We start from the raw sequence: 27740 nt of genomic DNA on the forward strand, positions 1-27740 counted from the left end.
GATCCTGCACCAGTGATGCAACCCAGAGGGAGACGACCCTTTGCAGTGGCTGGTGACGCTCGCAGCCATCGCCGACCCATCATCTTAACCCGACCGATCGGAAAACGTCTCTCTCTCTCCGGCCGTCGTTCTTTCGCACGCTGGTGCCCTCTCATTTTTCACGCTTTGCGGAATGTCTGGGCTCGTAAGCGAGCGAGCCCGCGCGCGGTGTTATTCGGCAAAGTCGAACGCGGCTTGCGTGATTATTTCGTGTTCGTGCCACCGCCTCCCACGCCCAGGCATGGTCAGCGCCGGTCGCCGTTGGCCGAGGCCAAACAGAGAGCTGTTTTCTGTGCGAGCGTCGCCTTAGCGGCCGCGCAGTAAATTACGCCCCGTGTGTTTCCGTTTATGGCTGCGAGCGCCCAACGGGGGCCCAACGTGATGTCATGCGCCACTTTTAACAGCACATTTCCTCGACAAGGCAGTGAGCTCACTCTCCGGAATGCACAGCATTCCCTAATGGATCCCAGTCTCGATCCCACCCCGTTCCACATCCCGCAGGCTTTAGCCCATGCGCGGCAAGCCTCCTCGCCGCTAGATTTTGAGATATTAAAAAAAAATCAATCCGGTGCCTATATATAGTACCGCTTGGCGATACAGGTTGAGGCAATTTCGCATCTACGTAAATAACCGCATGACGCGCCGCGCTAAGTTGGTCTGGAGCAGAGAGGAATTCCTGACCGTCGTCGTCATCATCGTCTTTATTTTGCCGTTGCGATGTGGCCCCATGAACGTGGCCACGGGGCCTTGGCCATCGTCAATCAAGGTTGTTTACGTGGCGTGCATATATACGTCTGTGCAATGAACATGGGCACGGTGACCTGAGGACAATGTTATTTTTCCTCAGCGCAGTTGTCCAGCCCATGGCACTGAGACATTTTGTTTATCCGGACTGTGAGATGCGCGAGTGAGATTTTTTCCCATCGCGATGTCACCCCTTCTCCTGCTGCCTCTGGGTTCATGGCCGAAAACTCCAGCGGCTTAATATGGACATCCTAATTTAGGCATCCTGTCACTGAACTTAGTAATGCTTGCTGCCGCTATTAACAGCCAGTTCCCGAATCTTTTTATGTCACCCTCATTCACACACTCACAAATGCATCATTTCCATTCGGGAATTTGCACGCACATGTCACGCAATAGTTCATCATTAAAAGCCCTTTCCCAGTAATCATGGAACGTCCAAAGACGGCGTTCCAACCACGTGCCAGCGTTGACCCAATGTTGTATTGTTTACTGGGCTGTCATTCTACTGTCAACAGAGGCCTCCCCTTGCTATGTCACTCGTGGAGGTTGCTTTGCACATACTTCACCACGCTGGTCAGTGCGGATTGGTGAGGGGGGTGGGGCAGAAGCCGAATACGGTTCAGACACCACTCACCACCGATGTTAACCACGGGCAGCTAACTACCTCGGGACTCTGGGTTTGTACCGCTGCACGTTAACCACTGCACCACTGCAAAGACAATAACAAAAGTCCCCCCCATATGGCCTTAACAGACTGGAGGGGCAAGTGCTGTTAGCGAGCACCTATGAAGGCCGGCACGGCACACGAGGGGGTGGGTGGCCAGCACCACGCCCGGCCGCCTTTGTCTCCCAAGTGGCGATGTTTACAAACCGCACCAGGTGCTCATTTGAGGCTAGGGGAGGCCCAGGACCGGTTCAGATAATCACCAATGGGATTGGCCATGGGCAGGAGTCGAACTCGGGTCACCGGGTTCGTTGCGCAACGTGCTAACCGTTACGCTACCGTATGTATATGGGTGCCCATATACATGTATATGGGCACCCATGTACATGTATATGGGCACAATGTACATGTACATGGGTGCCCATATACATGTATATGGGTGCCCGTATACATACGTCAGTCCGCACATCTGTATGAATATGGAACAGAGCACGTGTTTGTGTTGTGAGGGCCACTGGCACTCGGCCGGTCCCGTGGGGGACCTTGAGTTATGCAACAGGCAGAGTGGATGGTGAGAAAACGTGGTGTGGATGTCACTCCACGGATGCGGCGGCAACTTCAGGGCGGGAGGCAGTGGTGCCGCTTTGTTTGTTTGTGTTTACGTAAAGCTCGCTTTAGAGAGTTTTGGTTTATCGTTTGGTCTTTTCGCTCTTCAGGCCGGCTGATTTGCTACGTAAACGTTGCTATGACGTCAGTGACTTCAGAGTTCAGTGAATTAACAGCGACACTGTAATAAACGTCTGACACCCAGTGGCACATCGTGCCAGGTGTAGTAGAACATCGATTAATATTGATTCACGTCGATTTCCTAAGCTGACGATGCATGCATCGATTTGTGCTTGCAAGGATTGGTGCTTTGTATACATTACTATCTCATCGCCCATGCACAACAGTGTAAACAACTAATTTAAGCATCGAATTCATAAATAAATTGCCAGGGGGATGAATTGTTCCACCCATAATTTGGCACTTTTATTGATAGGGTCGGTGGATCACACATCATGTGTGATCATGTGATGCGCGTAAGACTTCCAGCCTGCAGGGTCACAAGATGTGAGTAAAGCGAGTACATCGTTTTAAGGGTTATCTATGCATTTTTCTTGTTTTTTTTCCCCAAGCACTTCAATTGTATTCCGTGTACAAAACACTCACTGCAAATCTGATCAAGCAACCCATTGCAAAACAGTCATGAAAACAATCCTTGAGAATCAGCAAGGCATTTCTAGATAATTGTCATGTCGGCCACCATGATTTCGGGTTAGGAACTCTTCCCTCCTTGGGCTTCCACTCCATCGTTCGTCTCAACCGCCACTTTGATTAATTTTACCCGTCCACAAGAGGTGGCAGATTTGAATGTTTTAAGTGAAACACTTGGTGCTAAGTTGATTATTACATCGCAGCATCGTGAAAGGCGGCGGCTTGGGGAGGCTGATGATGATGATGATTAATCCTGTGCATGAACTCAAAGCCACGAGTGAGGGAGAGGAGAGCGAGGGAGGGAGGGAGGGGAGCGAGGGAGGTGCATGTTGGTCGGGGTGGGACGGGTGGGCGGGAGGGAGGGAGGTAGGGAAGGAGGAAGGGGGTCAAGCGGTGACTAAATCAGCAAACAGTTGCGGAGAACAGCGAGTTCGCTGCCAGCAGTGATGAGGAGCGAGGAATGTGGCTTGAACTCAGGAGGGCTCAAGATTCTTGCTGGCAGAGCCGGGCGCTCCCTCCCCAGGGGTGACATTCTCACGCAGACTCGCCGGCGTGAGGCTCACTCAGAGGCTGGCTGTGTCGTGGGCCTGCGTGCCTCACGCGACGTGTTTATTATCGCCGCACCGCTTGTTACATGAGCCCGAGTAATTGTTATCGGCAGTAACGTTAATCACATTATTATTGTTGTTGTTAACGTTAACGCATCTCAGTACAGGCGGTTTTTCACGTTAGAAGTTTTGTAAAAAACAAAAGCAACGCTATTTTCTGTTGCTGCTGCTGCTGCTGCAAAGAAGAAGGGCCGTCATCCAAAACTTGAGCTTGTTACTTACAAACCGTGGACTGTTGGTATTGAACGTGGTAATGTGTATTTATCTTGGGGTAGTTTTTGCTATGCGCGATGGGCCATGGTGACATTTTGATTGTGCGGATGAAACTGAATCTATCGCTGCTGCGGAGACTCGGCTCACTGTTGGTGATGGAGACATCGGCACGATTTTGGCAAAATCCAGACAAAAAAAAACAACATTCAGCAAGATGTGAAAAACCTGGCCCTGTATGTGTTTGTGTACAGCACTGAGTTGAAGTTCACTGAAATTCAAATTCGTATGGGGTATGGCACACGTGCCTTTAAATATTCTGCATTTATATTTTACCTTTGATTTCGCAAAATTCTCACAAAGTTACAGTATTCTTTTATTCATGCACGAACCCTTCATTATTAGCTCAATGCTCATGTAGTTGATTTGCTTGCAGCCTGTATGTGTAATAATGGCTGCCTTTGTGTGATTGAAGGTTTATGGGTAAATAACCCCAGTGAACAATAAAATCAATGAGTACATTTCATCGGGACATTAAGCCATTTTCATTGTATTTTTTGCGACTTCGTGTAAATCTGCGCACACGCACGCAACCACGCACACGTTCGCCCGGAGCCTGCGTTGGATTTACGAGAATGGAAAAACAGCCACGCATTCGGGACCTATCAAATTGCAGTCAGCTAAGGGGTCAACTTACAAGTTTATTTTGTTTAAGCAGGTGAGAGCTCAAGAGACCAGGGTAGTCTCCTTGCGATAGACTCACCAGGGTCACCTACGTAACAAAAAACACAACGACGAATTGAAAATATTGCAAACATAAATCGGGTATATTTTGCGTCCGACTTGACCGTCGCGCAAAGTGCAGAAGTAAGTTACAGAGAAACGTGAACAATACACAGATTTCGATTTAAAGACGGCTGCTTGCGTTGTGGCCGAGACGTCGTGAGAATTATTTTATTATGTTTATTTTTATTATTTTATTATTTTCCTTCTACGTGACTTTACCGAAAGAACCAAGAAGATGAATACACAGATTGTGGGGGGGGGGGGCTATATGACTAACGTAGTAACGTCCCACTTGCAGAATCCCATCGTCGGCGGCGTATTGCCCTCTAAAGAAGTTCAACACGATTCCGTGCGTGCTGTGATGTAAGTTGACTTGACACGCGAGCTCCGCTCTCCAGGAACAGACGACCAAGCGGCCCCCACGAGTTCCTCACACGTGGCACCGTCGTTAGAATCTCCTCTTCGCTAGCCCCGCCCCCCCTCCCCCCACGTTAATTATGACGTCAATGCGCGCAGTCCAATTAACGCGTTCCAACATTGTATTAAGCAGTTGTTGGGTAATTTCAGAAGGATTTTATCTGAGAGGTGTGTGTGTGTGTTGTGTGCCTTTGCGATATTCGTCCGACGCATTTATTAACCGGGAATAAAACGGCTACAATGGAACCTTTATAAACTAGACTTAGTTTACAAGTCTGCAATAACCACTGCTGGATGAAGGCCCCCGTCCGTGTTGTGTTGGTCACGGAGGGTGTTTGACTGGTTCAGTTGCCACCACACCATACCACAGCTGCTCCCAGACTATTATATTGACCTACACGAGGTCTCGAATAAGAACTAAGAGTGGGATCCTCCCGATCTAAATGTGCACCCTCCCACCCTGCCCATACTTGTACAACCTCGTGCCCCCCACTCCCCTACCCCTGGGCCCTGAGAGCATTGAGCCCCCAACCGAAAGCTGCTCTCGGTGAGGTTTAGTTGCATGTGCTACGGTTTAATTTTAAATGCGTTACGCCATCTGTTTTCTCAAGAAGAAGTGAGGTCACGCGTATGACATCATGCGCAGTGACTCTGGGCAGTGTGCTGTTTATTCACTATCAAGACCCCCCATCAGTAAGCGAGTGCTCGGGCGGTAAAATACTGCAGCCCCGTGCCGATTAAAGTGCCCTCTGAAGAGGTGTGATTTAGCAGCTGTTTAATGAGTGTGTGCAAGGAAGTTGCGTGGCTATGTATTCATATATATCTTCGGCTCGAACTCGGCGACCCGAGTTCAATTCCTGGCAACGGCCATCGTCACTGTCGAGTGATATGTTTAACGCTCTGGGGCACTGTTCTTCATACATTTTCAGAGGGGGCCACTTTTGCCGATAAATCATTGGAGTTTTGACAGCACGATGGGGTGTTTTCACATTCGTGTATTGTCGTGGGCCCCACGTAAAGGGGCCTGACTAAAGGGCATCACTGGCCCGCGGGCCTTGCAATGAAGAGCACTGGTCTAAGGCCTCCCCTAAGTTGACTCGGGCTTAAATCAATGCCGAGTGCGGTGCATAAACATCAGCACAAAGACGGCTGGGCGTGGTGCCGGCCAACACCGCCGTTCCGCGTGCGTCGTAATTAGGAGGTGTTCGCCAACAGCACTTTTCCCCAGTGGCCTGTACGGCTATTCAGGGGATCGTTGTCCTTGAATATTTACATAAAGTTGTAACACAACGAAATTCTGAGATTCCTGTTATGTTTTGCAACTCAAGATACCTTTTTTGTTGATTTATTATAATTTGTTCCTGGGCCGCACGTGTTTATTCTGGCTGCTAAACTGCCTCTGCAGTGAGAAAAAAGTGCTTGAGCTTGGTGTTTTGTTGCCCTTCGGCTACGCCAAGTCTTTTTTTCCCCACAGCGCAGAAAGATGGAGGGCTCATTAGCACAAATCCCTCGGCAGCAGGAGGCAATGGTGGCTGCACCGTACTGATGAGTCCAAATATTGATGAAACTGGTCTAAAATTGCCTTGTTGTCCTGCTACAGAACTTTAAAAAATGCCACGATCATGATTATTTTAGGCTGGTGGCCATTCCAAGGCTCTGTGCAGAAGTTATGCATGCCCGAGATTGGTAAAGTCATCTTGACATGCAATGCATGCTGGGATTCCTGTTGTTCTCTTGCTCTTGTGTATAATTCGTGATAGATGTGCGTGTGCTCGCCAGGCCCCGTTTCAAGCCTTGAAAGTCCCACAGCGGTGTCAAGATCATTATTATTCACCCGACGATTGTTACGCAAGGGGACTGAACCCCAGCCAGTGGCATATTCAGAGGGCCCCCATGTGAACACTGCAAATGTTGGGTCAGTGTGCCTTAGTTTGGCTCTTTAAACCCATTAGACATGGCCAATAAAGCCCTTATACACTGCAGCAAATGCTCTACTTGGTAACAACAACAAGAAATACCACCCACGACGATGAAATGCCAAAGCAAGGAAAATATAATGCTGCTTCTGAGTTGTACGTACATATGTTGAACTTCTTTCGCACCGTACGTTGCCAACCATGCTAATCGGAGTTGGGGCACTCGTACATCGCACACTGCTATGTCATGTCGTGGAGTGGATGTTGACGCAAATGATTTCAGGGACGTGAACAAAAGGCCCTTGAAAGCCACATTCCATACTCTCAGAGTCTTAAGATATTATTGCAATGACGTTGCACATAGCAGTAACTCGTTGTATTTAGTTGGCGATACTGCCGCGGTGCCACGGTTAGCACTCTAGGACTTGAGGTTCACGGGTTCAATCTCCAGGCGTGGCAGGTGAAACAATGGGTAAAGTTTCTCAAATCTCACCCTCACGTATAGATACACTGCTTAAGGGAGTCCCTTGCGCCAGCAGTGGCATAAGCAAGCAATTGCAGGGCTGCACCTTTACCCCCTGATGTCAATTACAAGTAATAGATAACCAACTTGTTTCCATGCACACGGAGAATTGGGGAATCGGTGATGCTACGCTGCAAATGAAACTTTTTCTCTCATACGTCATCAGCATGGGTGGCGGTTTTTTTGTTCATTTTCCACAACCCAAGTTTGTCCACCAGCAGAAGCTGCGCACAGAGCGAGCTTGGAGAGGGAGTGTGGAATTCGTTAATGTTTAACCCTCGTCACTCTGGCAGCAGCGACGGAGCTGCTCGGCAGTAAGCTGCCAAACCGTGGTACCAAGGTCACGCCGGAGAGCTGACACGAGAGGCGGAGTGCTTACGTCAGCAGAGTGACGTCCGCTCTACAAGGCCCAAACTGCGGACTTAGTCTTTTTTTCTCTTGTCTGCCCAGAGTGCGAGAGTGCCTGTGGGTATCCACTTTGCTGCCATTCATTCCTCTTGTGCAGTGAAGGACATTTAACAACAACAACAACAAAAATCTCGACGCAGCCAGCTATTGCGCGAGTGCTTAGATATGTGCCTGAAATATATGCCGTCAATCGTACGACAGCAACAAAGAAAAATGACAATTCCAGCACGGCCATTCCCTCCCTGGCTTAAAGAAGAAGTGGGACATTGATTGAAAAATACTTTTACTTAACAAAAAAACCTCTCGCTAGTTATTTAAACTGCTGGAATGTTCTCTACGCTGCACTCTGAATGCTTTCTAAGGTGTGGATTCAATTCAAAGAGGAAACTACACAGTGTTATATGTTAGAAACCATACGTACCCCTTCCCACACAACCCTGCAAGGGATGTGTTACGTCTCAACGAGTCCCCAAGACTGGAGTGCCCTGCACTGGCATCGGGACATTTGTCCAATTTCTCAAGTGCTTGGCATGTTTTCTTCTTCGCTTTATTCGATTCTTAAGAGTGACCTTCTCCACCCCATGCTTTTATTCCGAGCGTGTCAGCGGCAATTATAGTGCCGCGGCAAAGTCTGTCATCGACTGCTTCCAGCGAAATACCACAGACACACCGCGCCGCGCATCTCAATGTCACCGCCGCGTGTAAACTTGGTCCTGCAGCTGAGACCGTGCACTTTCAACAGGGACTGATCCATGCGTAGATACCCCACTAAAATATTTTTACATGATTTAAAAAACTATTTTGCATTTTTACGATCATCTTTACCAATCCACGGCTGCGTATCCCAATGGGGGACGTTTGACCATGCCTCAGGACGCTGGTCAGTGCGGGTCGGTGTAGAGGGGGGTTGGGGCCCCAGAAGGGATTAAAATTTCACTCGCCATGGATGTCAGCTGTGGGCCGGGAATCAAACTCAAGGTGGCTGCATGGGTTGATAGCGCTAACCACTGCGCCACCGCTCCCTCCGCCACTAAAATAATTGGGAGAGATTGCAGCTCAAACAACATTGCACATTTCAAAAGCCCATTGCATGTCTCCCACCCAACATGGACACGATGTTTACTTCATGATACATTTCGTTCAGCGGAAACGATCTAAATTTGCCGACAACGCTCGCGACATCCAATCTCGCCTATCGATAAGAAAGTGGAAACGGATCGAGGCCGCGGCGTTTGTCGTTGCGCTGCTGCTCGCGATCCCCTCCTCCTCCTCCTTACCGGGGGCCATGCGACGGGCGACGGACCGCCCGTGTCCGCGTGCCACCCTGTGCGCGCGACAGTGAAGGGGGTGAGGAGGGTGAGGAGGGGGGCGGGGAGGACCCAGTTGACCAGTTTAACAACATCTCTCCGTGGCGATCGAGAGACGCGACTCGTTGCCCGGCCGCGTGTTGCGAAAACACGACGCAGCGCTGCGTCCGTAAATAACAACTGACGTGATCCACCCACACGCCGTCCCCATGCGCGTGTATTTATAGTCGCCGGCGTGCATCATCATCATCATTAGCGCGCCGGATTTCGGACCGCGGTGGTGCCATGCGATGGGATGGGGTGGTGGTGGGGTTATTAAAAATTAACAATCAAAATCGATATTCTTTGGTTCTTTCGGTGAGGTCACGGAGATAGAAAATAATGAAATAAAAATAATAGAAAATAAATGAAAAGCAAGAAACTCACGACGTTTCGATCGCAACACAAGCGGTCGTAATCAGGCGGAGAGAAAAACAATATTATGACAACCGCTGGTGCTGCGATCGAAACGTCGTGAGTTTTTTGCTTTTTATTTATTTTCTATTATTTTTATTTGATTCTTTTCTATCCCCGTGACTTGACCGAAAGAACCCAGAGAATATGAATTCCTGCAGTCACGACATTCTTAAGTCAAATTTTTATTCAAAATCCATCCAAATGCGCGCTGCTTAACACCCGTGCACGTGAAGACTGCACCGATTCCGGGGGGGGGTTTGGGGGAATGAAAGAGCCCAGTGATAACCGACCGTTTTGATTGGCTGGCAACCTTTAGGCAAACAAGCGCTTATCGGGTTTTTATGAGTCATGGTGAAATAATAAACCGTGGTGACTCAGATGCTTTAAGACCTCGTGGGGTAAGTTCTTGCGCAAACGAAATTCTTTTGACAACAACGCACACCAAAAAAAGCGCATTTGTTGACCGGGAAAGCGTTGTGCTAACAGTGCATGGTTCTTTTTTCTTTCCAGTTTTATTCTCGTTTTCATCTTTCATTGCAATGACAGGTGACTTCATGCTGGGCGCGGAAATTGCATTGGTGTTTGTCAGACGATGGGGGAGCTGTTTGCAGTCAGCGTGCAGAATGACCCCAGGAAAATGACGTCTTCTTCCCTTGCCACTTTGCGATCATCATTCCCTTAGTCGTTGGCATTTTGCAAATCTGTTTTTTTTGTTCAGAGTCACCGAGTTCCTCCGCTGAAAGACACACACACACTATTTGAATTACCCTTGTTTATTTACCTAAAAGTCGGTTGGTGGAAATTGATGGGACGGCTCAAACATTTCTATCACCCTTTCGAGAAACAATAAAACGTATCCCCGAGAAGAGAACGAGAATGTTTCGTCGAATAAATGCATTTATAATGCCGTGAGTGACGTTTTAATTGAAGATACATACAGTGAGGGAAAAAAGTATTTGATCCCCTGCTGATTTTGTACGTTTGCCCACTGACACAGAAATGATCAGTCTATAATTTTAATGGTAGGTTTATTTGAACAGTGAGAGACAGAATAACAACAACACAAATCCAGAAAAACGCATGTCAAAAATGTTATAAATTGATTTGCATTTTAATGAGGGAAATAAGTATTTGACCCCTCTGCAAAACATGACTTAGTACTTGGTGGCAAAACCCTTGTTGGCAATCACAGAGGTCAGACGTTTCTTGTAGTTGGCCACCAGGTTTGCACACATCTCAGGAGGGATTTTGTCCCACTCCTCTTTGCTGATCTTTTAATTGAAGATACATATGTAGTGTCCGTTGAATAGAAGCAATTCTGTACCGGAAAATTACTTAATCGGCCGAGGAATGGAACGCTTCCGAAAGCACGACAACAGGGGATATGGAGCCATGAAATCAGTTCACGTGCCGCTGCTCGGTAGATTATTAAATCGCAGGATGGTGTCAGGTGATTGCAGCTTGAGGAAGGCTTTCATCAAGCAGTGGATTGACCATGACTGCTGATGATTAATTAATTCATGCTCACGCATTTCGATTCGAATACACCCACTAAAGGCTGCTTAACTTGTGTTGTTGTAAACTTGCTGCAATGCGTGATAATTCAGCCGCACCTCACTCACACTTGACTCACTTCAGCACCACTCTCGTGTTTGAACCACGTGACGATCTGATCCTGTGACGATTCACAGCCCCCCCCCCCGCCGCTTTGCCTCGTGCGTGTTTTATTGTCGTTGTTGTTGTTTTACCAAACTCATTTGCGTCGTCGCTTACACGCTCCGCGCCTGCGTTCACACCGTTTCTCGCCCGTCAACCTTTGCCCCCAGATGCAGCGGCGTCAGATCATCGCGCTCGCGAGTAAATCCGCAACGCCGCCGTCCGCATCGTGGGTCTCGGCCCCGTCGGTTCTTGGCTCCCATGAGCGCGGCTGACGATGTGAATCGGAGCGCGTCGTCGTAGAGCCGCGCTTTGGTCGATGGCGGCCCCTACTGCAGTCCGGAGGCCGTCGAGAGCTTCCTCCTAACCCCCCCCCCACCTTGGCTCGCACGCCATCGCCACCACCCCGCTGTGCGTTTACAAGAGCGCCGATGATGTCACGAGAAAGAAGGGCCCAGTGGAAAACAAACCCCGCTTGAACAATCGGCTCTAAATATAGCAGCGAGATCAAGGGTTAAATGTGGTCAAGTTACCGATGTGTTTGCAACCGAGCGAGTGCAGCCTGCCGCAGGCACCGCTGCTGCTGTTGCTGCTGTTGCCATTGCAACCTTGAAGTCGGTCCGAGCGAGAGGTGGGAAAAAATGACAACAGCCTTTTGGCAACCTACGCAACAGCATTTCACTTTCTCAATGTGCGCACCTCTGATTAGCACGGTTGGCTACGTACGGCGCAAAAGACGTTCACCAGATATACATAGACACATTGGCATCTAGACACAGAGGTATGTGACCAAATCACCCGGATTACAGCTGACCTCATCAGATCCCAGAAGCCAAGCAGGTCTGTGCCTGGAGAGTGCTTCATAGGTGGGTGACCACCGTCCATGAACCGGGTTTCTGTCGGGCTCCTGAAAAACGTCGTGGTGGGCAGTGTTGAAAAATAACGCATCGTTGTAGTGTACTTCCACGTTCCCCCCTTCCCCCCCTCGGCATTCGCCAACCTGCACTGACCAGCGTGGTGAAGGATGGTTAAATAACCCCCCCCCCCCACGACTCCGAATAGCGTGGGCAGGCCCTCATCCATCCGTGGATTGACAAAGAGGCCCGTACGTGTAGAAGGAGACTCGCGCCGCGGGTACTGTGTTGCGGCACGTGTGCACCGCACACACACCGCGAGAGACTGAGTGTGTGCGTTTGGACACTGCAGTTAGCTACGTAGACGCAAGGAAGGCACGTGAGCGTTGGTGCTGATGCAACACATAGGTACACCTTGAAAGTATAAAGCCCCTGGAGTCTGTGAACTTACAAATGAGTAACAGGTAATTAAAAAATAATAACAGGGTTTCTTTCAACTAAAATGTCACGAGGAGTGAGGAGATATCTCGATATTTAGGCCAAGTGGCTCTCAGAAAATGTGGCCTCGTTTAAGGCGGAGTTGGCCTTTGCGAGGCTCCGGACAGGTTAATTTGCTTCTGATGTCGCGCAAAGCTCCAGGAATTGGATCAGGGTCACCAGGTTCATAGCTCAACATCGTTAACCCCTGCACCACCACACTGTATGTATGTTAACTTCTTTTGCACCGTACGTAACGAACCATGCTAATCGGAGGTGTACTGTGTCGAACACGTGCGCGCGCGCACACACACACAAGGTAACAAAGGCACAGATCCACCGTGTAACCTTTAAAAACCATTGGGGCAAGTTGCCTCTGATGTCGAGCACCAATTAAGGCGGACGAGCGGGTTGTGTGGTCAGCAACACACCCGGCCGCCTGTCTCCTCGGTGCTCATGTTTCCACTATGCACCAGCTACTTATTAAAGGCTGGGTCAACCTAGGGGAGACCCCTCTGAAATTTCTGTCATCACTCGCCAATGATGATAGCCGTGGATGAGAATCGAACTCTGGTCGCCGTATTTGCAGCGTTGTGCGCTAACGCGTGTATTGAGCGCGCGCACTCACTCCCAGAGCCGTGTGCTGTGCGCGCTGCTCTCTCGCAGGAGGCTTCTCTCTGCTGCCCCCGTGCTGCCCGGGGCTGTGCGAGGGCAGGCCGGGCGGGGGAGGCATGCTGCCTGGCTCCATCTCCCAGCCGTGCCTGCCCGCAGCCGACCCAGGCCCCACGTGCATCCTCCCGCACCTCTACCTGGGATCGCAGGCCGACGTGCTCGACAAGGTGAGGACAGCGGCGGCGGAAGCAGCAGCAACCACATTCGCTGGCACGTGTCGCGAGGGGTTTGGCACGCGTCGTGACGGTTACTGCAAGATCCGACCGTGTCCATCACGTGAACCTCGGTCATCCTCGCAGCAGTGACTTTTGGCTAGCCATCAAACAAAGACAGTGACCGCATCACGCGCTTTCAGATGTGATTCTGCGGCCATCTGGAATGCTCTTTCTTCTGATATTAGGAAGCCACTGGAGCTATGCACTTCTAAATCTCGATTGACAACTAATTTCTTTAGAACAATTTTTTGTGTTTAGTTTGTTGTCCTTCCCCCGCACCTCCATGTTAGTGTGGTTGGCTACGTACGGTGCGAAAGAAGTTCATAGCAGGGTGCCATTATTAGCGAGCACCTGTTAAGGTTGGCGAGGAGACGCACGAGAGGGTGATCACGCCCAGCCGAACCGTCTTCGCAGAGTTCACAGTATCACACCAGGCGGAGGCCCGGGGCAGGTTCATTCCACAGGTTCACGACACATCTACTCCGAAGGACACTTTAAGTGTGCGTAATTCTGCACAGTCATCAATGATCAGTGGTGGGGAATTGAACTCTCAACCGTGTGCAAAGTGGCTCGGTAGCGAGCGTACTGAACGCCAGGCTTCCCAGTGGGCACATAAAGATAACCTCGCGGTGATTGCAGCATCTATTGACTCGGGGCTTTGCGTCATCCACTGAAGCACAACATACAAACACACACTTGATTACTCCTCGATGCACATGTGTCGCAAGCGTAGGATTTGATTTCATCCAACGAAATGCGGCATCGTTAGGAGCCTACTACCCAGCTACTGTAAGCGTCGCACTAAGTGCGCTCTGGCCAAAGAAAACTAATTTGCCAGGCGCCTGCGCCCACAATGTACATCCCTGAACAAAGCCGGGAGCTGGAAACACAATGGGCGGCCAGCAATACGGGAAACAAACGCGCAGGCACACGGCGCATGGCACCGCCGCACACGTACTGCGAGTGCGTGCTTACAGGCGCAGGCTCACGCGCGCACGAGCACGCACGCACGCATCCACAATCGTGAGTGCCACTCGGTAAGCCAGATGGGAAGACATTCAACGGCTAGCATAATGAATGTGAGCAGGAAATAACAGAAACAAATTCTCCGATGAGATCAGCATTACCCTCTTTGGGTGACACAGTGTGACAATTCAGCGCTGCACAATTCCCTTGCAACACAATACGGGGGTCCCGCCAACAATGCCGCAACAAGACAAACAGACGCTAGTCAGCCGCATGATGTAATTTCACGTAATTCCACGTTAGATTAGGCGTAGCGCCACCCACGCAGACCAGCCTATTGCTGCCTGCAAACACTATATGGGCCGGGTAGCACAAAAAACTCACTCGTACGCAGCCTTTAACACGTGAATACAGATATTAATGAAGTTATCCATTTGATTTCAGCCGTCAGACATATACTGGTGACAATTGTGTTCATCAAACATTCAGAGAAATTGCCGGAAAGTTTGGTAGTTAAGTCTCTCTTTTGGTAGTTAAGCAAAATATGAGATAGGGCATGAATTGTGGCAAATGTAACATCTGTCAGTGCAGCTAAACCAGTTTTATTCTGGAGGTTCACAAAACATACACACGAGCATACGTGTGTACAACAACAGCCACCATTCACCACTAAGTGAGAGTAAAATCACCACAGCACTTGTGCCAGGCTAGTTGCACTTAGAGGCCACGTGACGAGTCGAAGATTCGCTGGCAGCAGGTCACGTGGCAATATGAACCACCCACGCTTACAACTCGCTGCGGTTTAGTCGCCCGGCTTGAGCCTTGCTTCTCTGCCCTTCTTTGATGTTGAAGTGCAACTGCCTCCAACTGCCCAGGAGCATCCTTTACCGTGCCTCCTCCACTTGCACGCGTACATATGTATAGACATGCGTGCCCATATAAACACACAGAGCTCGTACAATGGCCATGCAAATTGGTACATTGTTTTGAATGTCGAGAGGGAGGGCCCCCATTTGATTTGGTTGCATAACTCCGTTGGGGTCATACTCGCAGGTCAACAAAACCTGGAACACCATGCGGCCCAGTGGAGCTCGTGGAAGCCAAACTAAATAATCCTTGCGAACAAAGCTCTTGAAAATAATACGTATAAACATAAACGTGCCTGTCAATCGATGCGGCTAATGCACCTCGACGAACTGCATTGCTCAGGGGCTGAGTGTTCACATCCCGTACAAGGGCGCCAATGCGTGCAGCAGGCAGTCAGCCTATCTGTGCACATGACATCACCATGACTGCAGCATTGAGCCATTCGCAACAATACCCATCTGTGGGCGTGGGCGCTCTTGATGTGCAGCGATGTCACTGCAGTTGGCACACTGCGCTGTGAACCTAGCGACCTGAGTTCGATTACCCCCCCCCCCCCACGGTGACTTGCAATATCTGAACCTGATTCTGGAACACCCCTTCACAAGTGCACACCATGGTGGTGAAGTACGGTCGAACAACCTCCTAGACCGACGTGGCGCGGAGAGGCCTCCCTTGTCTCGCGGTGGATTGACAAAGAGCTGAACATTGGATTCTTGAATCTATCTGTGCGAGGCGCTGAGTGTTATCTCCTCGTACGCGTGGAGTTTATTCAAAGGGGTTTCCCTCCCTTTGGTTTCTGCCCTCGAGCGACGCACTCTAACGTGGAAACGTGGAATTGGGCAATTATCCCAATGCAGGGACCTCTTGCAAAAGAGTCTTGAAAACTCAGTCAGGCTTTTGTGGATAAAGGGTATTTTTTTGTATTGTTATACAACACAAATGATTATTCGGTGACCAATAAGGGATGTAAATTGACCGCCCCCCAAACTTAACGATTCAACGAATTATCACTATTCACGGTCTCAGTTTAATGACGTAATTTATTATTTTCACATCGTGGTGAAGGCAGTGACGTAAACCCATTATACCCATACATGATTAGATGCACGTGCTCAGAGCCAAATAAACGATATTAATCAATGAATTGTTAGACCCACAGTGAACACGTATACACACACACACACAGTGGGAATTAATTATCTTGTACAGCACTTACATATTAATTCTTTACTAAATCTACTGTGCACATGTTGACGCACAGCCATCTGTCATTTCACTGCTGGATGAGGACCTCCCCAATGTCGTACAGGGGCATGGAGTTTATTTGACCATACTTCATCCCGCTGGTCAGTGTGAGTTACTGCAGCTCGTATGTGTGCAATATCACAGCAAGAGAAACTGTTTTACTTATTAAACCTCCCATTAAACACACACACGCACACTATACGGCGCACAATGTACGCATTACATATGCACGCATTACTGGCGGCCGTGCGACGCATAAATAAATGAGCAGGCGGCCGTCCAGCGAGCGAGCGAATGAATGAATGAACAGCGGGTGTGGTGTGCCTGCCACAGGGGCTGATGAGTCACAACGGCATCACGCACGTGCTCAACGCCAGCAACACGTGCCCGCGGCCAGACTTTGTTCCCGAGAGCTGCTTCCTGCGAGTTCCCGTCAACGACAGCTACTGCGAGAAGATCCTGCCCTGGCTCGACCGCTCCGTCGACTTCATCGGTAAGGCCTAAGCTAAGCTACAAAGCTGTTTTTTTTTTTTGCCAGCTATTTTTCAGAAGCGACCCTGGCCACAAACGATAGCTCATCGAAGTGGCTTATGACGTAGAAATGTATAGTGGCCAAATACTCTAAAAGGCATGCTGATTCTAAATGTGGAGGGAGAAAAACAGTGGAGGACCCGGAGAAAAATTCACACGACCACAGGGAAAACACACAAACTCTAAATATACAGGCATGAGGCTCAGGATTGGAATCAAACCCATGAACTCCTGTATACCAGGCAAGGTAGTTAACATCTCGCCACTGTGGCACCCCATGGTGGTGACTGCTCCACCTCCAGCAAATAAACAACCTGGGGGGGGGGATATAATCGTTCCTACGTATAGACTACGCAGCACATGCCAGCACGTGTTTGTCTCGTCTTCAGAGGTGTTAAGTATCCAACGGAAGCCTTCAGGGCAAAAAAACAAGATCGCATATTTGCAAGTCGTTCTTTTTTGCTCTGGGTTTGTGTCTTTAAGTTGTGGACGATGCTTTGATCTATTTGGCCGGTTTCCAACAGGGAAATTCCCGAATATGGACATTGAGGCTATGTGTGCCGGCGTCACCAATCGCCAATTACCTTATTGGTGTAAAACCGACACGGCGACATTGCCCCCATGAAACGACTGCGCACTCTACTCGACTGTGAAACATAGCGCCTTCGTGACTGTGCAATGAGAATGATGTGAGTACCGAGCGTGCTCGTGACTCGGTTTGATCCGCTGGCTCTTGTCCCGGCAGAGCAAGTGAAGGTGTCGGACTCCCGGGTCCTGGTTCACTGCCTCGCCGGGATCTCGCGCTCCGCCACCGTCGCCATCGCCTACGTCATGAAGAGCCTGGGCCTGGGCTCTGACGAGGCCTACAGGTGAGAGTGCCGGTCGCCCCACACATCCAGCCACCCAGCCACCCAGTCACCCACCAAACCACCCACACACACACACACCCACCCACCCATCCAGCTACCTCGTCACCCACACACCCAGCCAGCCAGCCAGCCACCCAGGCACCCACCAAACCACCCACCCACACACAAGCAGCCACCCATCCAGCTACCTCGTCACCCACCCACCCATCCAGCCACCTAGTCACCTAGTCACCCACCAAACCACCCACCCACCCACACACACACCCACGCATCTAGCTACCTAGTCACCCACCCACCCATCCACCCAGCCAACCACTCACCCAGCCACCCAGTCACCCACCAAACCACCCACCCACACACCCAACCATCCAGCCACCTAGTCACTCACCCACCCATCCATCTAGCCACCCACTCACCCATCCACGACCGGTACAGGCCCCACAAAATCTCGTGTCTCAACGTCAGCTGCGGCGGTGGGGGCAACGCACGTTGCATTGAAAGAACAAACAGGTAGCCGTTATCTTGCAGATACGTGCAAAGGGCCTTGTGTTACTGGGTGTCCGTCACGAGTACGAAGCTACGTTAGTGAGACATTGTCACAATCTACTACTTGATGTCACGTCTCACATGAGCATAAAACGAGTGCCAACGTGCCAGGATGTTAATGGGACTGTCAGACGCGAACTGGTTTAGAAATGCGCTTGCAGGGTTGCCGCTAGACTGTAAGAATGTCACTTTCTAAGTCGTCTTTTTCTCTCACTAACAAAGCCCGGAGCTCAAGCCAGACAAACCGTGCAGCATGGCAGTCGTGTGCAGCCACAAGTGTCAATTTAGGTTGTCAGTTCTGTCTCCCTGAAGATAGATTTTCAAAGGGATCGGCTAAAACTACCAAGCAGGGCTTTTCCGTCCAAGAGTCGTGATCACTGTGACGATTACGTTAGCTTAAAAATGTATTAGCAACCGACAAACTGCTACGTCTGGGAATCCACACTCGGGGTGCGAGGTTTATTTTCGGAATCGTTCGCACTTTCCCGTGCGGACCTCCTCCACAAGGAACAACTCGTGCAGCTTTGCTCCTTCAAAAAAAAAAATTCCCCGCGCCTTACAAGCGACAGTCACTGTTCACACCCGGCCCGCCACTCGATGCTCACGGCCGCACACGGCACAGCGGCCGTGAGCAAATCCTCACACTTGTGGCGCATTAAAACGGCCGGGTGTGTGTGTTTTTTTTTCGGTTGTAGCCAGGGTTACCTAGCAGTGGAAACACCCCTCACACTTTCCACACGGCTGAAGCAATTCGGCATTTCTCTCTACGCACTGACGCCCCGATATCTGATCAATGGCCCGCGAACGACGCAAAACTTTTGTCGACGGCACGCCGCGCTGTCATTGGCTCGGTCCAATATCGCGCGCGGTTTTTTTTCCAACCGTCGCAGTAAATTAAAGAGCGGCCGTCTTCACGTATGAACTTGGCCAAACAGCCCAATGCACGACGCACGTCAGAGCGGCTAATGTGCACCGGCTCAAAATGTCTCGCGTTGGTGTGTTGATTTTCTTGACCCAAAAACCTTCATTATGATTTTCATGATCAAGTTCAATCTTTCGAAGACACTTCATAGGTGGTGTTCTTGTTTGCCTCTATACTTCACAATTTCGATCTCGATCCACCTTTTTTAAGTGCCTTAGGAATACATACCCTGATGTGTTTTCCAGTTTTTCACCTTAAACAGAGATCTCCAAACATTGTACTTGATTAGCATGCCCGTTTGCTGATCTTTATCTTGAGCCTGACTTTGCAGGCTATTTTTAAAGATCTTATACATTTCCCACGGTTTATGCCCATGACATTATAATTAGTTTGTTGCCAGACATAATATGCTGTTGTATTGCCCCATTGTGTCCGTCCAACAATTATTGACTTTCGTTTAGCAAACCGGATAAGTGCAGGACTATGATCGTGTTAAAATGTCAACGCATTCGTCAATAACACTGCCAAATAATGTAAGTAGTCAAGAAATGTGCATCCGGGCTCTGGAGACCACCTCGAGAAGATTCCAGGCAATGCGTTGACAATGATGGCAAACAAGTGGTGACTCTTTGACTTTTTGAAGCTATCAACATACATTTGTCATCATGTTACAGTGCATTACCCGTTCTTTCTCCATTAAAAAACGATAGTCCCATATAAGCGTTGACATTTATTTGAAGCGCCCTGTATTGATTCCCGACGCTGCGTGACTCTTCGCAGGTTCGTGAAGGAGAAGAGGCCGTCCATTTCTCCAAACTTCAACTTCCTGGGGCAGCTGCTGGAGTACGAGAAGCTGCTCAGGGCGCAGAAGGGGATCCCTCCCGCCCCCAAGAAACCGAACTCGGAGGCCCCCATCCCGGAACCGATGACGGAACCGGCGTCTGAGCGGACGCGGCCGTCCACCTCTCCCGCGGCGGCCGAGGGGTCGCTCGCCACGCAGTCGCTGCAGCAGTGCATCAGCCGCCTGCGCCTCTCCCCCGAGCGACACGGCCACCACGACTGCAACCGCCTCAAGCGCTCGCTCTCGCTCAACCTGCGGCCGTCGGACGGCGCGCGGGCGGCCGCGCGCTCGCGTGGCGCCGCCTGCTCCGTGCGGAGCCCCACGCACACCGAGGAGTCCTCCAAGGTGTGCCGCCTGGAGGCCCCCGCCGCCGCGCCGGCCCGACCGAGCGCCGCCGCCGCCGCCTCTTCCGCGACGGCGGCAAAAACGACGCTCGCGACGACGGGCCCGAAGGCCGATGGCGGCGGCGGCGAGGACGGCGGGGCAGATCCGCTCGGGTCGCCCGGGGAGAAACTCAAAGCGCAGCTCTGGCTCAACCTGTCGGGCTCGACGCAGACCATGGTGGGAGAGAAGTTCTGGAGCCGGCGCTCCGACTTTGCACAGCCGCAGCCGCCGGCGAGCACCCCCGTTCCGGCGTTCGGCGCCACGTGGTACTTCCCAGACGCGGCCCCTCTCAACGGGGGCGAGGGCGGCGGGGGCGGCGGCGGCGGCGGCGCCGGGAGCGGAGGAGGCGGAGGGATTTGCGGGACTCACGCGGACGTTCGGCTGCGCGTGGGCGCACGCCCACGGGCCGGCGACAGCGGCGGCGGCGGGGAGAGCCTGGCGGCGGTGGAGGGGCCGCGCAGGAGCTGGCACGAGGAGCTGGGCTCCGCTGCGGAGAAGGCGGCGTTCAAACGGCGCAGCTGCCAGCTGGAGTTTGAGGAGGGCCTGGCGGCCGAGAGTCGCAGCCGTGAGAACATCGCCGCCATCGCCAAGCGATCGAGCTTCTCGGGCAGCATGGAGATCATCGAGGTGTCGTGACGCCGTGGACACCCGTCTTGGAGATCGTGGAAGTGTCGCGACGAAGCCGACAATGAACGCAGGCGATGCGATCGTTAGGAGAGACATAAATACGACGGCAACCCGGACACGCGCTCTGTCAGATACGACCCAAGCGCCACGAGTCCTGGAAGGAAAATTAATTTTGAATGTTCAATTTAAAGATGAGACGCTAATCGCATTATTTGGTTTTGTTGGCGGGAGGCGGCGGGGGGGGGGGGGGTTCGTTAAGTATAAATTAAATGCCTGTGTATTTACCAAAAACTACATTTACTAGCAGTACATGGCAGCCTCCGGAAAGCTGTTTCTTTCTGAAAAGGCAAATGTTGAATTTCTGGTAGTAGGAAGATAAAAAAATCAATTTTTGTTTTGTAAATATAAAAGGTTTTTGTCTCAACCCCCCTGTTAAAAATTACGAGGATTTACCAGCATCGCCGAGTGATTGGTTCATCGTTTCTACCCAACAAACAACATGGCTGACCGCCTTGAGTCACAATTCAAACTAAGAAAATACCCCCTTTCCCCTTCCAAACCACGCCATAAATTATTTGATGGTTCTGCTTAATTTATGACACGCAAATGCCCAAAATTGTACATATTGTTGTGTATATCTTGAATTGAAAGAGCAAGGGATGATAACTGCTCTCTCCAGGAGTTCTTGTGTTGACATACCTCAGGGTCCCTAAAGGGTTTCGACTTTGTGAGCTATTGGTTCAACACACGGATGATTTCATCAGGCTCAGGTTTTAATCTCGCATGTTGTTGTGAAAAAGATGCTGAATCAAAGCAGGAAAGAATAAAGACTTAAATAAAAAATTAATTGCCTGAAATAGCTAGTGTAGTGGACGAGGGTGTACCCATCTTATTTATTGTGCATTGCTTAACGTACAGCATCGAAATGTAAAGAGGTCGTCGCATGGGTCATGCGTGACAAGGGGGGATGAATACTTGGTCAGCTTGTAGTGTTATTCTCCCTATCTATAGTCGGCTACAAACACGATCGGTCCATTCAGCTCGTGGCTGAAAGGCTGTTCTGATAAAACTCCAGTTATAAAAGATTTCAGTTGCGTACTAATGTCATTTATATCGATATGGAAGAGCACAATGAGTGTAGAGCTACATGGTAGTGATGTGACACAGCAGCTTTGTAATCGGCAACTCATAGGATCAAGAAAGTGCTGAGATGAAGCTGGCTTGTGCTCGGTATATATATTTTTTTTGCTGTCGATATTTAAAACTACTAAGCTTGCTTAGTACAGTACAGTATATAAAATTTAATCCTTAATGCTGATTTGCTGTTTATTTATAACAACTATTATTAATGCTTGTTAATTGTGCAATCACACGGTGGGTTTTTTTGAGCGCAGTGCCCCGTGCCTCGGTGCGGGGCCACGGGCAGCTCGCGAACGCCGCCGCGAGTGGAGGGACGGCGACGCAGCAGCAGCGACGAGATGACGCTCGCTTCTATTTAAAGGAAATGTATTCATGCTGGGCTTTTTTCAAGCATGTCGTATTTCCTACCAGAGGCAAAGTGGCCGTATCCGTTCCCTGTAATTTAAACTCCTCGTACCAGAAATGGAATGCCTTCTGGACAAAAAATAAAACAAAAACGTAAGTCAGATGTTATTGCTTTAACAACAACAACAAAAATCTAAAAATGTTAAAAAGCTAAACCGTACTTGTTCTACGCATTAAACATAAACGTCAATAAAAAAAAAACTCACGAATCGAAAACAAAAAGTGACCAAATCCTACAAGAAATGCCGCGCACACACAAAGTAACTCACCCTTGCTTTTCTGAGACACGAGTGAGCAAACACGTGCAGGGCTTTGCACTCTTTATGAAAAGTCTTAAATAACGATGAGCACAGGCCTGTGTCTGAGGCAGTGATGCCACGTGGAGGCGATGTACAAAGGTGTAAAAATGGCTACGGAGAAGTCCTGTAGCAAGTGTGGAAAGTGGACAAGACATGCCACGCGTCCCCCATCTTACAGGAAGGTGCACAAGGCTTGAGTGTAGTTGGCTCTTACAATGTTGCATTAACTAGAAAACACAACTGCAGTTGTTCCACGCTGGTTACGTTTTTGTGGAGCCTTTGGGAATGTGTGAAACTGCATGCAGATACACAAGACGCAAATCAAATCGATATCGCGTGCGTCAGATGCATATTAATTAAGCTCCCGCTGGGCAATGGACCGTCTTGACTTACTTTTAAGCCATCTGGGCTGTGTAATTATGAATGGCAATGGACTTGTTTGACTGTGGTTTGACTGATATTTATTTAAGAGTGGAATTGTCTTTTTTTCTCCTTTTTACGAGATCCGCTACACGTTGAAAATGAACTAAGAATAAACAAAGTTCTCTACAAACCGAACCACCGCGATCGATTCTCTCTCCTCTTTCCAGTGACGCACAAACGGCATGGCTCGATCGACACCGTGAACCCCAGCCCGAGTCGCACCCGCCTGCCCATTCTAGCCCTGCGTGCCCAATCGGAAGGCCTCATAGGTACATCACTTTATTTATTACTGGGTACGGGCCTTATGGAAGGAATGCATCCACTGCAGGTATGTAACGATGAAATCTGCTCGTGTGCGGGAGCTTTGGCGATGCAAGATCGTGAGAGGTGTAGACCGCTTGGTGAGTACTTCATTCGGCAGTGACGGATTACATCCGTTGTGATTGATAGCTAAACTAGTTTTGGATCTCCCCTACACCACCCTGCACTGGCCAGAATGGTGAAGTGTTCTCAAACAACCCCCACAAAAACGTGGAATGGGGAGGGCTTCATCCAGGAGTAGATTAACAAATAGATTTACATGTTTATCAATTATTATTAAGAGTCCATTGAGACCCCTTTTTTCAAGGGAGACTTTGGCCTAAATACAGAATTCACCAGTTGCTAATTTATATCTGACACGATCTAGTGGAGACTTCTCGCTGGGGTACAATAAAGTGTTTGTTGAAATCCACTGGGCTGTCCATCAGTAAGGCCTACTACACATGAGCCATTGACACCCATTCCTCTCCACACAAGACTCACAAAGTCCTGCCTGAAGCTGTCAGATGTCTGTGAAGCTCAAATAAGTCCGTACGCATGGTCAGCCGGCAGCCACTCCCCTCTATCAGCTTCGCTCACTTTGCCATCGTCAAGCCCACTCAATCACCAACACCAACCGCACAGCGAGTGGCCTTCTCTCCTTCTGACGTGGGCCCCCACCTACTACTCTGCCAACCTATTCAAGGCGGCCCCCAACCGTTTGCCTGTATCATGAGTCTGGCATGAGGCCAGGAACATTTTTTTTTTAATGGGGCTAAATACTGAATCCCTAATTTTGACAAAGGCTTTCGGACAGGATAGTTCCGGTCAGACGAGGATGTTTGGTCGCTTTAGGTCCTGGACACGCACTGTTTGAGGCCACAGGCGAGTGGCTGGGCATTGGTGCATACATATTCAACAAAGCTTCATGTTGACCAAACAAATGGAGTGCACGGGGGGGGGGGGGGGTGGACGATGTGAACGAGCAATGCGTTTTAACCCATTCTAGTTCAGTAAAACGTCTGCAAGCTTCAGGGTGGATCCCGTTCACCGCTGAATCTCGGAACGCGCAAACGGATCGGCGCAGAGAACTGTAGCGACACGACCGCACTCTATGATAGCTGGCAGCAAACTGTGCCACACGCCCTCCCGCATGGCCTTTTACTTCCGATTCCGTTCCGAATCGATTCCGTTCCGATGACGTAAACCGTACGTAATCGGAACGGAATCGGAAGAAAAATTTACGACGTCTGCGCACGTCATCAGAACGGGAAATTAAGTGCCAAAGAGGATACGCAAACACGGGCGTGACGAGCCTAGCCCTCCGATGGTGTTTTCAGGGCTCATGGGTGGTAGAGCAAAACGTCGAACATCGTGCCGAAAGCCGCACGGTAGCACAAACCGCGGGGAGCTACGGAGCAGTCGAAGTGCCTGTCCCTTGGCGGTGACAACCCAAACACGACCCACGTTGGGCGTGTCCGACACTTGACGATGCGTGTCGGCGCGTACGGTACGCGTGCATCTCTCTCTCGTCAATCCACCGCTGGAGTCGAGCTACTGCGCGACGTATGCGCGTCGCGGAAGTTATATTGACCATTCTAGATTTGAAGCTTTCGTGACTGCAAGGATTCATATTCTTAGGTTTTTTCGGTAAAGTCACGTTGGTAAAAAAATGTATATTAATAAAAGTAAAATAAAATAAAATAAGTATTTGCTTTTATTATATTATTTTATTTTTATTTTACTTTTATTAATTTACATTTTTTACCAACGTGACTTTACCGAAAAAACCTAAGAATATTATGTGACCATACTTCACCACGCTCGTGGGTACGGATTGCTGAAGGTGGGGAGCGTGAAATTCGATGGACTACCCAATGCTGTCCGCTGTCCACAACGTAGCCCGATTTCCATAAAGCCTGGAACACCTGTTATGCATGGCGGTCGTCCATCCAAGCACCATCCAGTTTGAAAAGCTGTTTGGTTTCCGAGATCTGACAAGATCCGGAGCATTCCGAGTGGTTTGATCATAGAGGCAGTAAATACGCCCGCAACTGTGCACGCGTGTATATGATGGGGGGGAGGGGAATCCTATTGCACGAATGTTTAACTCAAGCCAACGACTGGGAGGACCTGTGCCAACGTCAAACAGCTGCCACAATACACCTGGTGGAGTCGAGCGCATTCAATGTGCGTGACACCGCATTTACGCGGCCCATAGGCGGCGGCTTTAAATAGCCCTCCTCTCAATAAAACGGAGAAGGCGCCCAACCCCAGCCGAGGCCAAAAAAGCGTGGCTGCTCGAATTCAACGAGGCGGAAGCCCCCACGTGTCAGCCCTCGGCCACAGCGACTAACCTTACAGCTGTTTGGAAGATATGCTGCGGATGTTGGTTCCAATGCGCTTATTGTCCATAATGCTCTTATATATACTAGCCTATACCCCGTCCAAGGACGGGCGTATTGCAGTAAATCTGAAACTTGCAAGCGAAAAGCAGAGCGCGACGTCATATCCATTGCATCTATTCGTGTGCAATTTGTAAGGGCGCGGTGACACAGACTTATTTCATTTTAAGGTTGTAATCCCTTCTGCATCATGGCGTCCTTTTTACTTCGATGTCTCAACAGCGTTATGGAGATTGCGTGATGACGTGTGGGTTCTGCCTTTCTGTAGTGAGGGGTGTGAGTTGACGCCGAGGAGGGGGGAAGAGGCGCCTCGCCCCCCCCCATGTGGAGTGACGTCACCCGCTAATTATTATTAATGTAGGGGGGGTCCATTTGGAGGACGTCAATGTTCATGAATATTAATGAGGGGGGCTGGTCGACGTGGAGTGACGTCACTCGCGTTACACACAAACAGACATTGGCTCATTATAGTCGTAATTCGTACGGAGACACTCCTCTTATCCGGGACCCGAATATCCACGCTTCTAATGATCCATGCACTCAAAGTGGCCTGCGGAAAATCTTCGCACTCAAATTGATTTGCGGAAGAATCCTGCTATCACCGCATTGACTCCTTTTTGTTATCTGCACTCATCGGTGGAAGAGAGGAGGCAACTTACAAGTGGTAGCACAATACTGGAGCAATCCGATGAGCTATAAAGCTCTTTTTTAAAATCCTTTATATAAAGTTCACTTGCTTGCTTGCGCGCTTACGACCGTGCAAATCTTTCGGTCGTTTTTTAACCCACTTCCCGTGATCCAATCGAGCTGACATTTTGCACACAGACTCGTTGTGCGTGACAATTGATTTTCACTTTTTAGGAAAAAAATGTTTCATATTTAATTTAAAATACCAATGTGATAAAAATGAAACTCTTACTCAAGAAAAACTGAAATGAATAATAAAATAAAACCGATGCCACGCATATAAAGGATTTATAGTGAAAAACTAAGTTTTTACGGGTTAATTTTTTTACAGATGTCCAGTCGGGGCGGGTAAGAACGTTACAACAGACGTGCCACGGTAAAGGGGTCACCCAGCAGCGCTACATTCATCTCATTATCCGCACTTTATCCCCGGATAAAAGGAGTTACTAGAAAATGTTCAAAGTTTAAATTATCCGTGCTTAGCCATTGACGAGAGGAAAAGGGGGCACACCGAATTCATGGCCATTATCTGCAGCTTTCTACAAACAACAAGAGTGACCTGGAAATGACAGCAAAAACCATCCTGGTATCCGAGTTGATCCACGGATTTGGTCAACTCTTTCTTGCACGCCGGCCGGCCCATAAGAGGTGGGCACACCAACACTATAAAAACAAAGATCCCCTGTATAGCCTTAACAGGCTGTTGGGACAAGTGCTGTTAGCGAGCACCTATGAAGGCCGGCACGGCACACGAGGGGGTGGGTGGCCAACACCACGCCCGGCCGCCTTTGTCTCCGAAGTGGTGACGTGTATGCACCACATCAGTTACTCATTTGAGGCTGAGTTGACCTAGGGGAGGCCCAGGACCGGTTTAGATATTTGTCACTGGTGTTGTCCGTGAGCATGAATCAAACTCGGGTCTTCGGGTTCGTAGCGCAGCGCGCTAACCGCTACACGATCGCACCAACACGATGCCCTACCTACCACACACACTTCACCCCAAGGCTAATTTCCACTCTACCTCACTGGCCGAAAATCTTGGAAGATGTGGCAGTACAGTCCTCACATTGC

The 27740-nt window shown here is 49.8% G+C and overlaps 1 protein-coding gene across 2 annotated transcripts in view; it reads left to right on the top strand.

Annotated features, from left to right (window-relative positions):
• LOC144720283 (dual specificity protein phosphatase 8-like) overlaps positions 1–23412 on the top strand; it is a 41463-nt gene extending 18051 nt beyond the window's left edge. For both annotated transcript variants that reach the window (XM_078596907.1, XM_078596908.1), the window contains exons 2-5: positions 12992–13164; positions 16624–16783; positions 17567–17690; positions 19939–23412. In XM_078596907.1, the coding sequence (XP_078453033.1) occupies positions 12992–13164; positions 16624–16783; positions 17567–17690; positions 19939–21019 (1538 nt within the window). In that variant the 3' untranslated portion in view covers positions 21020–23412. The remainder of the gene's footprint in view (positions 1–12991; positions 13165–16623; positions 16784–17566; positions 17691–19938) is intronic.
• The last annotated feature ends 4328 nt before the right edge of the window (positions 23413–27740 follow it).

This window comes from Lampetra planeri, chromosome 8, assembly GCF_965212315.1.
Source record: "Lampetra planeri chromosome 8, kcLamPlan1.2.h2, whole genome shotgun sequence".
Lineage (NCBI taxonomy): Eukaryota > Metazoa > Chordata > Hyperoartia > Petromyzontiformes > Petromyzontidae > Lampetra > Lampetra planeri.